Here is a 15,165-nt window from a genome sequence, read left to right as displayed (position 1 = left end):
GTTTTCTGGAACATTAAAGGTACACACAAGTGGATGACAAAGCAAAGTGATACGCGTGGCTTGATGTGTCAGCGACAGAGGATTGAAATAAAACCTACTGAAGCTTTATGTGTTAGACTAATCGCAGAACGACTGTAGAGCCCAATATCTTCCATCTCAGTCTGTCACTACAGCAGGCATCCAGCTGGGATTGTTGTCAAATGTCTCCATTCATCAATATCTGGTGAAAAATGTAGGCTTTTACCCCACTGATGAATAATGAATCAAGATTGACGTATTAGTGTTGGACGGGTGTTTGGCAGCTAGCGGCAGCTGCAAGCGTCTGCAGTTCAATCTCCTCTCGGCACATGGAAATATTGTTAACAATAACAGTTTGAATCTATTAAGGATAGCGAGGTCATGTCTTTCAATTTTATGAAAGATGCAATTCATTCGTCATTTTGGAAAGGAAAGAATGGTCCCAAGTGTTTAGAAAATGTGCTCAATGTTAGCCAAGTGTGGAGGAATATAAACACCATAAATGCATGCTGCTCAAATTACCCAAATAAAGACAGACAGATAAAGAGACAGATAAATGAGACTTAACCTCATATACCATCATGGCTCTCACACTTGCCAACCAAGGGTTTATTTCAGTACAAGGCCACCCATGATGGAGATGTGTAAGGTTATTATCGTCAAATAAATCTAAACTAATAACTGAAACTAGGTGTGAAAAAACCTTTTAGTGAACAGAAAAAAATTAAAACGAACTAAATGTTGTGTAACTGTATTAATAAAGTACCTAAAATTAAATAAAAATATACAGGACATGTCTTGAGTTTTAATTTTTGTCAATTTGGTAAATGTTTTCAACAAGCATGAGGATGCATCAGTGCACATGTTTACTGGGACTGAGATGTCTACATGACCGAGCCACCTGCCTTCACAAAATGTTGTGTTAGTATTGTAATACCTATTCTGAACTTCTTAAATCTTTCCTCCAAGACCCCCACATATAATAATAAAAACACTTAAATCTAATGCTGAAACTAATAAAAACTCAACTGAAACTAAACATTTTTGAATAAGAAGAACTCATCTGAAACAAGCAAATCCACTGAAACTAAACTGTTGATACCAGTACCGATACTGATATCTTGACATCGATACCGATTCCTGAACAATAGTTTGTGTTTTGAACAAAACAGTGTTTTTCCTGCATGCCTCGAGAAAGCCAATCACCGGTACTATTAGATCTTGCCACAACAAACATCCTCAATGCTCATTGGCTCACTGACGCTGATGAGATGAACTCTTAGCTATTCTAAGACATTTCTCGATACTAAATAGCATCGAGGTAATTTGTCGGTGCCATAAAAGTATTGAATTCTGATACCCAGCCGTAATTACACTATATACAACTATAACAATACCGCTTTGTACAAGATCACACACTTATTTGAAGTAATCATACTGCTGCAGAGGTGACACCCTACTGTTCTTCTCACTGAGAAAGTATGTTTTTTTTCCAGGGTCACCCGGACTAGAACAGATACGTATATTTAAAATGAGAAATTGCCCAGTACAACCACAGTGTGATCTGTTGGGTGCTCTGGTACCTTCAATCACACTATACCGTGAATGTGCTACAGAAGTCCAAATTTGCTCCATTCCAATATTGTACAATGAAGAGATGATATCACATATTTCCATAGAGTGACTCATTAAACAATTTTGGTTCCCACGTATTCACACCAAATTAATATCGCCACTGAACCTTTATCAGTTCAGTGTGTAAGTCAGGGGTTTTATTAAATAGGTCGTGTTGCTCCCTGTAGACTTCATCTCTCACTGTGGCCGTGTGACAACCTCCATTTGCTTTTTTGTTGATCTGATAATTACTAATAGCCCGGGGCCCATTAATCTCTTTTGGCTCTTTGGGGCGTAGTCACCACAGATGGTCCGTAATGGTGTCAGTGCATTATGGCCTGGAGCGTAGAGTACAAAACATATGGGAATGTGTTTACAGTACGCTTACACATGGGCAATGGGACCTAGCATTGCTGTGTCAGCATATGTCAAAACAAGGCGGGACCGTGTCAACTGATGTGTCAGTTCTTGACTGCTTCGAGGTCAGAGAGCCACTCGTGAAAACGGAGGGAAAATATTTATACAGATGAATCAGCACAACTGTTGAGGTGGCAGCAAAGGCAGAGTCATAGACGGAGGACGTCGCAAGGGAGGCCCTTAAAATAGCGGAGTGAGGCGGAGAGGTGGAGGGTGAAGGAAGAGGGAGAAACTGAGCGGGACATTTGTAGAGGGCCCGGAGAGACTGAGTCAGGCAAAACAAACAGAGGCTAGCTATCAGCGGGTCAGTTTCACAGTATCCAGGGGGAGTTTGCGAGGGCAGTACAGCAAAATAAAAGCAGAGAGGGGGAAGAAAATGCAGAGTAAGAAAAGTTTTTAAAGCATAAATAAAGAAGACGACTGCAAAAATAAAACTTGAGGAAAAAAATAAGGAGACAGAGAGACTGAGAGATATGCATATAATTATCAAGGTATCATTAAAGGAATTTCATTTCAAAGCTAGATAAATGATAAATCACCTTTCCTGACAGAAAGAATAGCACGGCAAAAAGCTAGAGAGAAAACAGCTGCCTCAAGCTCTGATCAGATGGGATGCTTTTATCTCCACTCAGATGCAGAGTGCTGCTGTGAGCGTTGCCAGTAACAGAGAGAGAGTAATGGCTCAAAGGATGCAAAGAGCTTTACATCACTTTGTTGCTATGCAACTACCCTATTATTGTAAGCACGCTAACCTGAAGCAACACAGGTGATAATGTTTTAGAAAATCAAAATGGACAGGAAGGGAGAGGAGTTGAATAAAGTTGAGACGCATCACGGATAGCATCCAAAAATAGCTCAGGAGGGTGTTTGATTGAATTTGATAACATTTGATTTCACTTATAAAAGGTGAAAATGTAAAATAACTCTTGGTTGGATCTTGGTTAGAATATTTTAGAAATTAAAGCTGCTTTAAGGTTTGTCTGCTCACCCATCTCGGGATGGTGCCGTCCCTCAACAGGAACGCTGACTGTCCTCCGCAGCAGCTTGTTCCTGTGAGACTCTGAGCGCCTCTCGCGCATCAGCAAAGGGTGTACCTGCACAGAGACAGAGAGAGAGAGAGAGGGAGCACAAGGTTAGTACGCAAACACACACTCCCGGACGTTAAGTCCAGAATATGAACACACAAGTGCAACTACGCACTCTTTGTCCTTGTCTTCGATGCATTTAAAGAACCGCTGTGTTCACATTGCTTTATAAATAACCGCAGCACTGTTAGACTAATAGTTGTAGAAAAAAGCTGCAGCTAAATTTATCTTTAGTCAGTTCATCTTACTTGTTTTTTGAGATTGAAATGATTAAAATGGCTGATAACAAACAAACAAACAATGTTTAATAGGTGCCAGTAAGGTTCCCAAAATCATGAATGAACTGATAAACCTCTAATTAAAGCAACAGCAAACAACAACCGAGCCCATTTAATTCATCCAAGAAGATATATTTGAGGTTAATATGAGGTCATATGCAGCCCGCAGGCTACCAGTTACATCATACTCTTTAAAGTCTTAACACATCATTCAACAAAACTGATAGCAAGAAAGGCAGATAAAAGACAAGGCAAGAATTCAAAAACTTCTAAGATACCATCCTTCACAGCAGTTCATTGTATAACTGAAAACTGAAAACAAAAAGGAAAAAGGGGGAAAAAATGTATATAGAAAAAATAAACCACATTTCACAGCTCCGGCACAGTTGGCCCCACAGTCCCTGAATTCATAAAAGTAAGACTTGAGGGAAAATAAATGGGAGAATGTGCCACACTAATCAGAGGCACTGGTCCGTTTGAAACATCACAGTTACACTCAGAAAATACAGCGAATACTGTAAAGTACAGACCTATAAATCTTGACTGAACACCGAAGCTAGTAGTTTGTTGGCACTGAGCCCCAGAACACCAAGAAATGCACACAGAAATAAAAAGTCACTGCAGAAGTTCATGATGAGTTTTCTTTCAAAGTAACACACTGTGCTGCAGTGGTAGGTGAAAGCTGGGCTGCTGTATGAGATTGCAATAGTTTTAGCTGGGTGGATCAAATAACGACTAACAATTAATTAATTTGATGAGTTGTTTGGGCGATAAAATGTCAGAATATGGTGAAAAATGTCGATCAGTGTTCCTCAAAGTCCGAGATGACTCCCTCAAATGATCTGTTTTGTCCACAACCTAGAGATATTCAGTTTACTGCCACAGAGGAGCAAAGAAACCACAAACAAATTACATGGAAGCTGAAATTTTGAATTTTTACTTAGCTTTAACAGTTAGCTATAAAACTTGGATTTATGGCTAGCAAATTTAGCTTTTTTCAACCCATTTTCAGAGACGTCCCTCTGAATGAATACATATTTATTGCAATGTGCACATCAGATGACATCTATTACAGTAGTGTAGTAGTACGACTAGTATAGGAAACGGCCGCAACATGGGCACTGGATATAATGAACTGGAGGTGAATGGGGCTGAGGAGGGTTGCACTGAAACAACAGCAACGAGGAGAACAGATTTTAAAGTGTGACGGCAACGACATGATTGGTTCAGATAATCGTGGCAAAATCCTGTTGGTTTAGCTGAAGCAGTAAACGGCCATAGCCAGCTGATTAAGAAGTGGGGAAAGAGTAAGAAAGAGAGAGTTGTGAATGAATGAACGTTAAGATAGTCTCCCCGATTGAACTTACGCTGAACCTCATTTCTCTGCTGCAGCAAGCAGCTGTTTTTAGCCAAAAAAAAATCCCAGATGAACCCTCAGTAACCTACCCAGTGATTTTAAAATGCAAATATTTTTCTCAGGAGTTGGTGGAGACAAGGCAGAGCTGAAAGGAGAGTTAATTTTGGACCTGTCAGGTGGACTTAAAATCCATGTAAATGTTGCTCCATGTCTGCTTGATGTGTAAATAGCCAATTTGGTGTAAAGGGGGTCCTCAGAGTTACTGCAGGGGGGGCCTCCAAGATATTGATAATATTTTTGAATATTTTGCCTAAAAATACAGATTAATATAAATCCAACATTATTATTAGCACAGACTGTCCTGCCCTTGACTCCCATTGCACTCAAGTCAGCAAACTAAGCTAACCGTACGCTAAATCACTGTGCAGCACCTGTTCTTATAATGTAGACAGTTTAATATCCAACAGAAGTTTTACAATCCATGTAGTAGAGGATCTCTGCTCTGTCTCTCTATCAGCTAAGGGGTCCTTGGCCTGAATAATGTCTCATAATCTAGAACAGCTGTGCCATACATTCTGCCTTTCCAAAGCCTTTAACGGCCACTTTTTTATTAAAGCTTTCAGAAAGGTGTTAATTTAGCTACACATATATGCGTTACTGGGGTCATAGTTGATGGTGGAGCTGTACTGGACTGCAGAATATTGAAATATGTGCTTAATATACTTCACTGTCATGTGTGTAGATAGGGTAGCCGAACCATTAGAAATTCCCCTCAATATAATGAAGTCCAGTCGAACACCCTCTAACTGCAATAATACATATATAATTTAATAAATCTCTCTCTTACTGTGCTATTCAAAACTCATTATTATCTTTGGAAAGGTAGAATTTATGGCTGAGCTGTGTGTTGGATTGCATGAGATTTTACAGGTGTACCTAATGAAAATGACCACTGAGTGTAGATGCAGTGGATATGTCAGCTTGTTGTGGTGTTCTTCTGCACCCAAGTGGCCAAAAAAATCCATAATTGAAGCTTAAACAAACAAAATGGCTTTAAAGAGATCGTTTCAAACATGTATATACCTTCAGTAAAGTCCTTTGAACGTTAACTGCAGCCACTGTCCTCCATGTACCCTTACTGACAAGTCAAGCAGTCTGTAGAAAAGACCGCAGCCTTTTCTGTGCTCTGCCACAAGACTGCTGTGCTTTTTTTAGTGTGTCCTATTGAGACTAGCGTCAAACAGAAATGCAACATCGGGACATAAAAGAGCTGGTGTGAACACAGAAAGCCAGTGTCAGAAGGTGGGACTAACTGCAGAGCAGTGCAGGATAGTGCAGCCTGGGGGGCTTTGGGGCGAAGCCAACGACAGTGAAGGACACCGGCAGGTCACACTGAGCCATATGTCCCACAAGACAGCCGAGTGCCACTCACTCTAAAGGAGCTCTGTTAAGATGAAAAAATGACAGAGCGGGGGTGTGCGTGCGTGTGTTTGTGTGTGTGTGTGTGTGTGTGTGTGTTGGCGTGGGTGGGTGTTGCCCACATCGCACGACTGTCTTGTATGTGCAGATGTGTGTCCATCAAAGCGAGGGCACATCAAAATTTAATGCAGACACTGCTCCACTTCAAGCTACCAATATTCTCCACTGCCACGCCGGAGTCGTATCTCGTCAGACACATGAACACACATACACACACACACACACACACACATAAACACACATAACTGCACACCTCTACTGCGATAATCTAGTTAGAGCAGCCGAGCAGAAGATGCTTCACATCACAGCGTCGGGATCGTGTTTATACGAGTCTCTATATCCAACTTAATCGGGGACAAGCGTCATAAATCAAGTGCCGACATGATTACTCTCCACTTTGCTGCTTGTGCAACCAAAGTGCACCAAACTACATTGTAATGCAGTGCTTTGTTGGAGCATATTGCTTGTTGTGATGAAATTACAGCACAACCTCCTTGATGAAAAATACATTAAGCAGCATCCATACTTTATGAGTCCAGTGTGGGAATGCACAGAACGTGTATGTTAATTTACAGTTTCCTATTTGTTGGGGCGATTACACAATAAGAGTTTTTACCATTTATCAAGGTTTTTACTTGTCTGTCACTGCATCTGTTGGTCCTCTACTTTGATCATGGATGATATCTCCATACTGGGATGGATTGCCGTAACATTTAGCTTCGCACGTTCATTGTATCAAGAGGAAGAAACTAAATGACTTTGCCGGTCCTCTCACTTTTCATCTGGTGCCACAGACAGGTCAGAACTCCACTGAGCCCATATCTTAGTTCATGATAGAATACATAATATATTAACGTTGGCATAGCATTAATATATCATGGTTAATGTAGACCAGCTGGCAGAGCATGCTGTGACAATGTCTTTACCATCAGTTGCCTCTGACTGCTGCAGAGGGCAGTCAAGCTACTGTACATATTTCAACTTTGAAGGCACAATGAGTGATCAAAACTTCAAAATAAAAATCACAGCACGTACAAAATATTGCATCCAAGATGGTACTGCAATATGTCAACACTGTGCTGTGGGACATGATGGATCGGAGTATCTGCAGAAGTCATTTTTATATTTGTATTGTTATGCTGTTATCCTGTTTGTCTTGTTTGCATTACAAGCTCGACTGATTAATTTTCTGCAAGATGTAAGTAGCATGGGATAATGGGAGTTGTTGTTTTCATTATTAAACAACCGCCAGTGCTGATGAAAATCCATCTGACGTGACACAGGCAGAAATGTGCACAGGGGAGGTCATGTTTTCAAGTTTTATTCACGTTATGTTTTCACATTTGCAACCTTCTCTCCTCTCCTCTCGACTTTACCCCGTAAGTTATAGAGAGCAAATGAAACACACCATTACTTTGAGTAAATTATGGATTTCTCTGGGCAAAAATATTGTTGGCAAAAAGTATATATAACAAAGGTCTACCCCTACATTTTAATTAGAACTACTGCATTGCACTCCTATAGCAGTGCTAACCCTAACCCTAAAAACAAATGATCAAAATCAACACAGAAAAAAACAGATACCCACTTTTTAATATTTCATCCTTTCCAGAAACTGATGCCTACATTACCCACAATGCAACTTAGCCACTTATTGACACCAGAGGCGAACTATCAGATTACATGCAGCATCCTCTGGAGCCACAAAAGGCTTTTATACTCATTTTTAACGTGCAGTGGTACTCAGTAAACACACTTTAATGTGTAAAAATGTCAGAGCTACTCTTTAAGTGTGTTATATCTCTTACACTGCTCTATATTCCATATATCGTTCTATATATTGTTTCATCTGTAAAGAACTCTGCTTCTGTATGCGATAACGCTCTACAAATAAACTTGGCTTTGATAAAGTACCCTTTACACTGGGATATTGAACGTTGTCTGTATAATATATTGAGTAACTGTGTGCCTGTGCTTGCTAATGGCTGCATGCAAAATTAATTCTGTCATCCAAAAGTCAAAATTATTGGTCTGGAGCATTGCTCAGAGTGTCTGAATACACCCAGAGATATGAAAGTGATATCTACCGTGGTATTAACTGTATAGCAATTTTATGTGGTCTCACAGTATTTAAGAATATGACTCATACCAGTGTGACATTATTAGACCATAAAAAAAGAAGAAACTCAAAAGACAGCTAGCTTCAATCTAAATTCAAGACTTCTTAGTGCATCCTGCTTCAATTTAAATCCAAGTCTTGTCAGTGCGCACAGCTTTTCTCTAACCCTCTTTTAATTCTCTCTGCCAGATTAATGTAGGAAACAGCAGCGCGGAGTGGCCGAGCACTCTGTTCGACTAATTGAATATGCTTTAGTGCCAACGAGTAACAGTAAACCTGAATTAACCTCACATTCAACCGGCACTTCATTGATCAGGAACGCAAATAAAGCCCCGGTTGCATAATGTAACTTTACTGTGACCATGTTGCTTTATAGTGTTTCTAAATATACAGTAATAAGCAAAGTGGTTTCATAATGCCTGACTGAGCACTGTGCCAGCGCCATGAAGAAGGAATGGGGAGCGAGTGTGGAGGAGTAGCAAACTCAGACCGCAGGTAATCTCACTGAATGGTTTCTCGGTTATTGAAGGAATAGTAGTGATTTTCAGCAGGGTTAAAGTGATGCTTCTCTCTGTCCAGATTTTCAGCTGTTGCCATGGAATCCAGTGGAGACAAATGGGCTCCGTTTACTTTTATCTACAGTACGAGTTGTGAGAAGGTTGCAAAATACAGGCACAGGTTTCTGTCTTTTCCATACGGATCAACTCTTTCTCTTCAAAAAAAACCCCAAACGTGTATTTCATAACATGTGCTGTACATAAATAGCTGAAATCATCCTAAACCCATGAGTCTTAAAAGTCAAATTCTTGACAAGCCATCTAGATGTCAACACTATCCAATTACAAGGAGCTAAATATGGTAATTTTCCTTAATCACATCTACTTGAAGAAGAACAAGCCCACTCGCTCTCCCCCCTACTGCTGCCCTGCCCAGTGCAATTCATCACTGACAACTTGACTCATGGAAAAGACCCAGAATACCTTTTTTTTCCTGTATCCCAGCCTGACACATCAAGCTAACCAATAAGCATCCCACTTCTGCTTCCATCGGGGGGGGGGAAACACCTGGAGGCTATTTTTACTCTGCGTGTGGCAGGATTTGATTGGTCAGATGTTGTGGGGTCTGCAGCTGGAGACGTGACATAACACCAGCTCCGAGGTTGCCATGAGTGGGCACGGCGAGCTGGCAGGCCGGCACTCAGCATCCATCGAGAGGCAGCATTAGGCTAGCACACTGACTTTTTACCACTTCAGATGGTGCACTTACACCTCGCACACAAATCTGAAAAAATAATTTAATTTAGAGCACAATATAGCAGTACTAAAATAAACTACTGTTGAAAGGCCTGGTATGGTGCCACCTAGAAGCCGAAATGTCCATTAGCTCTCACCAGAAAGAACGAAGCGCACACTCGCTGTTCTTAAGGTGAGGGTTTCAAAAAGCCTTTCTTAATAGAAAAGGTCGGTTCAGTGCAATTCGGATAAAGACACAGCATCTGCTCAAAGACATCCATGGTGTGTCACTCGTTTGTACTTGGTGAAAGTGTTGGAAGTAGTTGTTTGAAAAGAGAAAATAGAGAGCGTGAGAGACATATTTAATTCCTGCTTTCCCACCTCAAAACAGCTGGCCATTTCCTGCGTCAAGCACGTGAATTTGTTGGATTATCTGTTTTTGAAAAGTTGGAAAATGTGTCTGCTGCAGCCTGTCCCATAGTGGCCTGTCCCATAGTGGGGCTGACAAGGTAAAGTTCATCCTGTGAGTGGTGCTGGGGGAGAAGGCTATCGGGTCATTAGAATCAAAATGGCTGCCTGTAAAAGCACTCATCTAATCAGCAAATTCTGTGGCAATCCGGTCTTTAGATTTGAGTATATGTTGTGCCTGAGGGTGGCACTGCTGCTTTAAATCACTGTGTCAGAATTGTCCGAATTCAGGTCGATATAGTAATAATAATCGGTTAACAATAAAGGTGCAGTGTGTAGCAGAGGGATCTATTGGTCGTATGGACTATTCTCACCTGACATTAAGAATTAATTTGTTTTCGTTACGTTAGAATGAGCCTCTTAGATCTACAGGGGTAGCGGGTCCTCTTCCACGGAGTCCGCCATATTAGACCGCCATGTTTCTACAGGAGCTGAGAGCGGATAAACCAAGCACTGGCTCTAGAGAGGGCCTTTCATCTGCAGTTTTTTGGTAGCCACCATAGAAGAGGGTGAGGCAAGGGGTGTTTTGTTGGTTGCAATCTGCAACGTCACCACTAGATGCCACTAAATCCTTCATACGGGACCTTTAATAATGGGTACAAAACCAGCCAAGACAAGGGGGTATTTTGTGTTAGTGATATATTTTACTGTGTGATCATCTCAAGCTCCTTTTAAACTTACATGTCACTATTTGTTTAATAATCTAATAATAATAATAATGTATGTATCCTTTCTCATTTTGAATGTTACATTTGTAAATGTGAGCTTGTTGTGTCTAACACTGGGTTAAAATAACCATACTTAAGTTTGGGTAAATAATGCAACAGTAATAAAATAAAATAACGTTGACACTTCTATATGAAAGGTCACAAGGTTCAGAAAAACGTTAACATCCTCTGGGGACTATGAATACCTTCAAACAATTTGATGAAGATCAGGAAATACAGCTTCAAATGGAGTTATATGTTGCTCAAGGTTACTGTCGATAAACGGTCTGGGGGGTCACTAAATCAGAAATCATTCCCTGATAGCCAGAAATATCCAAGCCAAGTGCTGCTAGTATTTGGGAAGATATCTTGTTCCTGACCAAATGTTGGACGAGTAGATAGAGCAGATGGAGCAAAATCATAGCAAGACGAAAAAAGCTGTTACTGTCTTTTACAATATTAATCCTAATCATGCATCTACAGATTTCCACCGGCGTCTCACTAAATTTCACCATTATCACCAGATGTTGCCGTTTGGGTTACGGTGGTGCAGCTGACATGTCGTCTCACATATTAGGTTTACAGTTATTTTTCCTCTTATCAAGGAACATTATTCTCTCAGTTCTCTAACAAAGTGCGGTTGAATTACAAGACAAAATAGTCCTACAAATGAATGCAAGTGTGGGAATAACAGCAGTTGGACGTTTCATTCAAGGTTGGTGTGCCAGTTTATTTCATCCAATTTGTAAATTGTTTTCCTGATGGATTTAAGCATCCATGACGACTGTTCTAATGGGCAGGGCTGAAATCGATCCATTTCTGATTCTAACAATCAGAAGATTAAAAACGAACGTGCTCGTCAAATTTCAGACAGAAGCAACAACTGTGCCACATTGGACGAGACAGAAGCCAGTCCTGGCACGGAGAGAAAGGAGTAGGTTGCAGGATGGTGGTGTTGGACGAGGGAGGAGAGGAGGAAGAGGTGATGCTAGAGGAAGGAAGAGAGAGGGAGGGAAAGGAGTGCCATTGATCTGGAGCTGGAGGAGGGTGTTTTTGTTCAGCTTGGCAGGTTGAGTTGAGCGATGCTGCAGGCTGGCGTGCCCATATGTCACTACTGCTTCCTCAGGCCCAGCTGTGAGGAGCAGGGGAATATGGTCGGACACTGTGTGTGTGTGTGTGTGTGTGTGTGTGCGTGCAAGAAAGACAGAAAGTACAAATCTGTGTGAGGAAGAAAGACGAGTGAGGGGAGTGTGTACGTGTGTGTATAACTGCAAGAAATAGTGTGTGTAATGGGCAAAAACTGTGCAATCCATTATTTCTTAACAGAGCAGTGATCAAACACTGCTGGCTGTCGAACTCTGGCTCACACACAACCACACAAACACACACACACACACAACTGCACGCACACACACACACACACACACACACACACACACACACACACACACACAAACAAACACATGAACCATGAACACAGACATACAGGGCAATAACAAAAATTTGGCCATGCACCTGTGCAAATACAGAGATGAATTTTACCTCAGCATGGACGCACACACACACACACACACACACACACACACACACACGCCCAGAGACACACTCCCATGCATGATGAGCTGGCCAAAAGCACGATTTGTCCTTCAGACCGACAGTCCTTCTTTCACAGACAGATGTTCTTCCTCCTCCTGACCTCAGGCTCTGGCTACAGTGTTTACGAAACACACAATGATCCAACTCACAGGATCACACACACATACGCCAACACACACCGACACACACACACGTAGCGAACAGGCCAAAAGGGATGACATTTTGACCACGTTTGGCCTTTTCACATGCAGAACCAATGGCTGACACGCAAACTATTTCCATGTATGAAAATAACTTGAAGGTACAGATGTATACTGCGATTCAAAAATGTAACTTCATGTCAACATTCATGTCTGTCAGGAGATCATACTAATATATAATTACATTTGTTCAAACAAGAAAACTTCTCAGTCATTTAAAGGTCATTGTAAGAGATGATGATGATGATAACAATAATAATAATTGCGTAATCTCATTCCTAATGGTGATGTGAAAAAACTCTGGCAGTCTGTAATGCTACAGGGAAATCTGACTTAATTTTCTTTTTATTTCTCTTTTATCAGATCAGAATCACAAATACTTTATTGATCCCTGTGGGGGAAATTGGGTGCGTTACAGTTGCTCCCTGTAGAATAAAATCATCACACTATAGATATAAACAAGACATAAACAGAGAAAGATAATAAGACGTAAGAGTAAGTAAGAATGAAATATACAGTATAAAGTACTAGTACACTATAACTACAATATAGATAATATTGAGTAATATTGCAATATTTAATAATTCACAATGATTAACAGTATAAATACATGCTACATAAATGTCACAAAAAATAATATAATAGGGCGCATGATGTTTGTGCTGTGTAGATATAGTTCTCAGTAAATGATGGTATTATAACTGTTTATGGCTCTTACAGCTCTGTATTTCCTAAGACTAAAAGACCATGTAATTTATTCTACACAGACAATTTTGTCTTTAAAAAAAAAAACAACTAAATGCTTACATAACATGAAAACAGCATAATATGATGTAAGTAAGCAGGAAATGTGACACTGAGACTACGACCTGATTCTGCTTTGTTCTCCTGTAGGGATTAAGCAGGTAAAACGCATGCTGAGCAAGATAAAATGTCACTTTGTTACAGCTACAAGCAAAGCGAGGTATTTAGGCTTTTCCACTGTTGTTCGAACTGGAAGCTGTTGTGAATAAGACCATTAAATACGTATATAGAACGTAAATGTTAGCTGAGTTGGTTTATTACGTGTACTTGTAGACGTTAAGTGCATAGGAAAAGTTCAAACCACCCATAAGTGTCAAAATCCCACAGAGACCGACCTGGCCGAGCTCAAGTCTTCTTAATAAAACTGATAAATGGCAGAGGTTTGCTTTTAAGGTCACGGAGATCTGGCAGTTGCTCCTAGTAAGATGGAAGGAGACAAATTAGGCCGAGTTTTCCCTCTTTTCTCCAGGTGCCTCCGAGGTATTGAAGAAAGGCAAACTGTACACCATTCACAGGGATAGGCGAATTAATCAAAACGCTGAGATAAAAGCCATTTAAACCCTTGTATGTACAAGATGACCTTTTAAAAAATGTTTTATGTCTGAGTGAGTGACATTTTTATTCAAATGGCATGTAACAGTTACTCAAATACCATGACTTTTTTGTTAACATTGCCTCAGGGGTTCGGGTCAGCTATCTTACTAAAACAATCAACCTTTCTCTTCTCCTCTGAGAGTCACTGCCCACCTACATTTATTACATAATTAATCCCTCTGACTCCCACGCGACAGCCACCTGAATGTGTTCTCCAGGGTCATAAGCAAACATGCTATCCACCTCTTCACGCACTGTGACAACAGTAGCTACAGGCTAAAGCCACTGAGGTGCTGTGGCTTGTTTGCAGAACAGCTCATACACTAATCCTTTCACATTCAGTGTCAGTGCCACCAACATACACAGGGAAAGCAACTCTTTTACCAAAGAGGGAAATGTACTCAACAGTCCAATTTATTCTTTAATTGCTACAGAACTATATTTACTTCTCAGTGTGTTGCAGTGTTGATATTTCCCAGCTAAAGCAGGCTTGTGCCCCCCGTCAGTTTTTTATTGCGTAACACTGGCACAGTTGGGGTGGCGCAGCCAGGACACATGACTTGGGGGACAGGGCACTGGTGCGTGGCGGTGGTATATGAAACTCTGTCACCTCAGATTAATGTGAGATGAGAGAAGGAGGAGGAGGAGGAGAGGATGGCAGGCAGCCATCACTGCCAGCCCTCTCGCTCCCCCTACAGGACGGAAAGAGGCGGAGCAGCAGATTCAGCAGTGAAGGAAATGAATGTTCACACATCAAGATCTCACAGACTATTAGGTTCAGTCCGAGAAACAATATTATTTTCATCACTGCCTGCGTTGATTTTTCCAACCCAGATTCTTCCAAGTGGTCCAGTTAGTGAGGAGGTCCATAACCAACCACCGTCATCGGGAATTTCTACTCGACTTAAAACTTCACTTCTTTCTTTCTTACAGCGAACACATACTTTTTTTAACCTTTATTTATTCTGGGGAGTTTCACTGAGAGCAATGCTCTTTTTCAGGAATGCCCGGATCACATTCACACAGTTACAATTTCACACCTGTAAGAAGGTGATCTTCTGAACCACTGAGTAGCTCCACTGGAGTGGTTTGGATTAAGGGCCTTGCTCAAGGGCGCTTCAGTGGTGGCAATGCCAGAGGGGCAAGAGCTGCCTTTTGCTTTCCGCACCCAGATTTCTCCTGCCAACCAATGACCCT

General features: G+C 41.0%; 1 protein-coding gene across 15 annotated transcripts in view; it reads right to left on the bottom strand.

Annotated features, from left to right (window-relative positions):
• Window positions 1-15,165, bottom strand: part of syngap1b (synaptic Ras GTPase activating protein 1b) — a 160,410-nt gene that overhangs the window by 98,013 nt on the left and 47,232 nt on the right. For all 15 annotated transcript variants that reach the window (XM_084358329.1, XM_084358339.1, XM_084358343.1 and 12 more), the window contains exon 3: window positions 3,038-3,143. In XM_084358329.1, the coding sequence (XP_084214455.1) occupies window positions 3,038-3,143 (106 nt within the window). The remainder of the gene's footprint in view (window positions 1-3,037; window positions 3,144-15,165) is intronic.

Source organism: Pagrus pagrus (genome assembly GCF_965226575.1).
Source record: "Pagrus pagrus genome assembly, chromosome: 7".
Taxonomy (NCBI): Eukaryota; Metazoa; Chordata; class Actinopteri; order Spariformes; family Sparidae; genus Pagrus; species Pagrus pagrus.
Note: the sequence above shows the minus strand (reverse complement) of the source record. Positions and strands in the feature narration are given on the sequence as shown.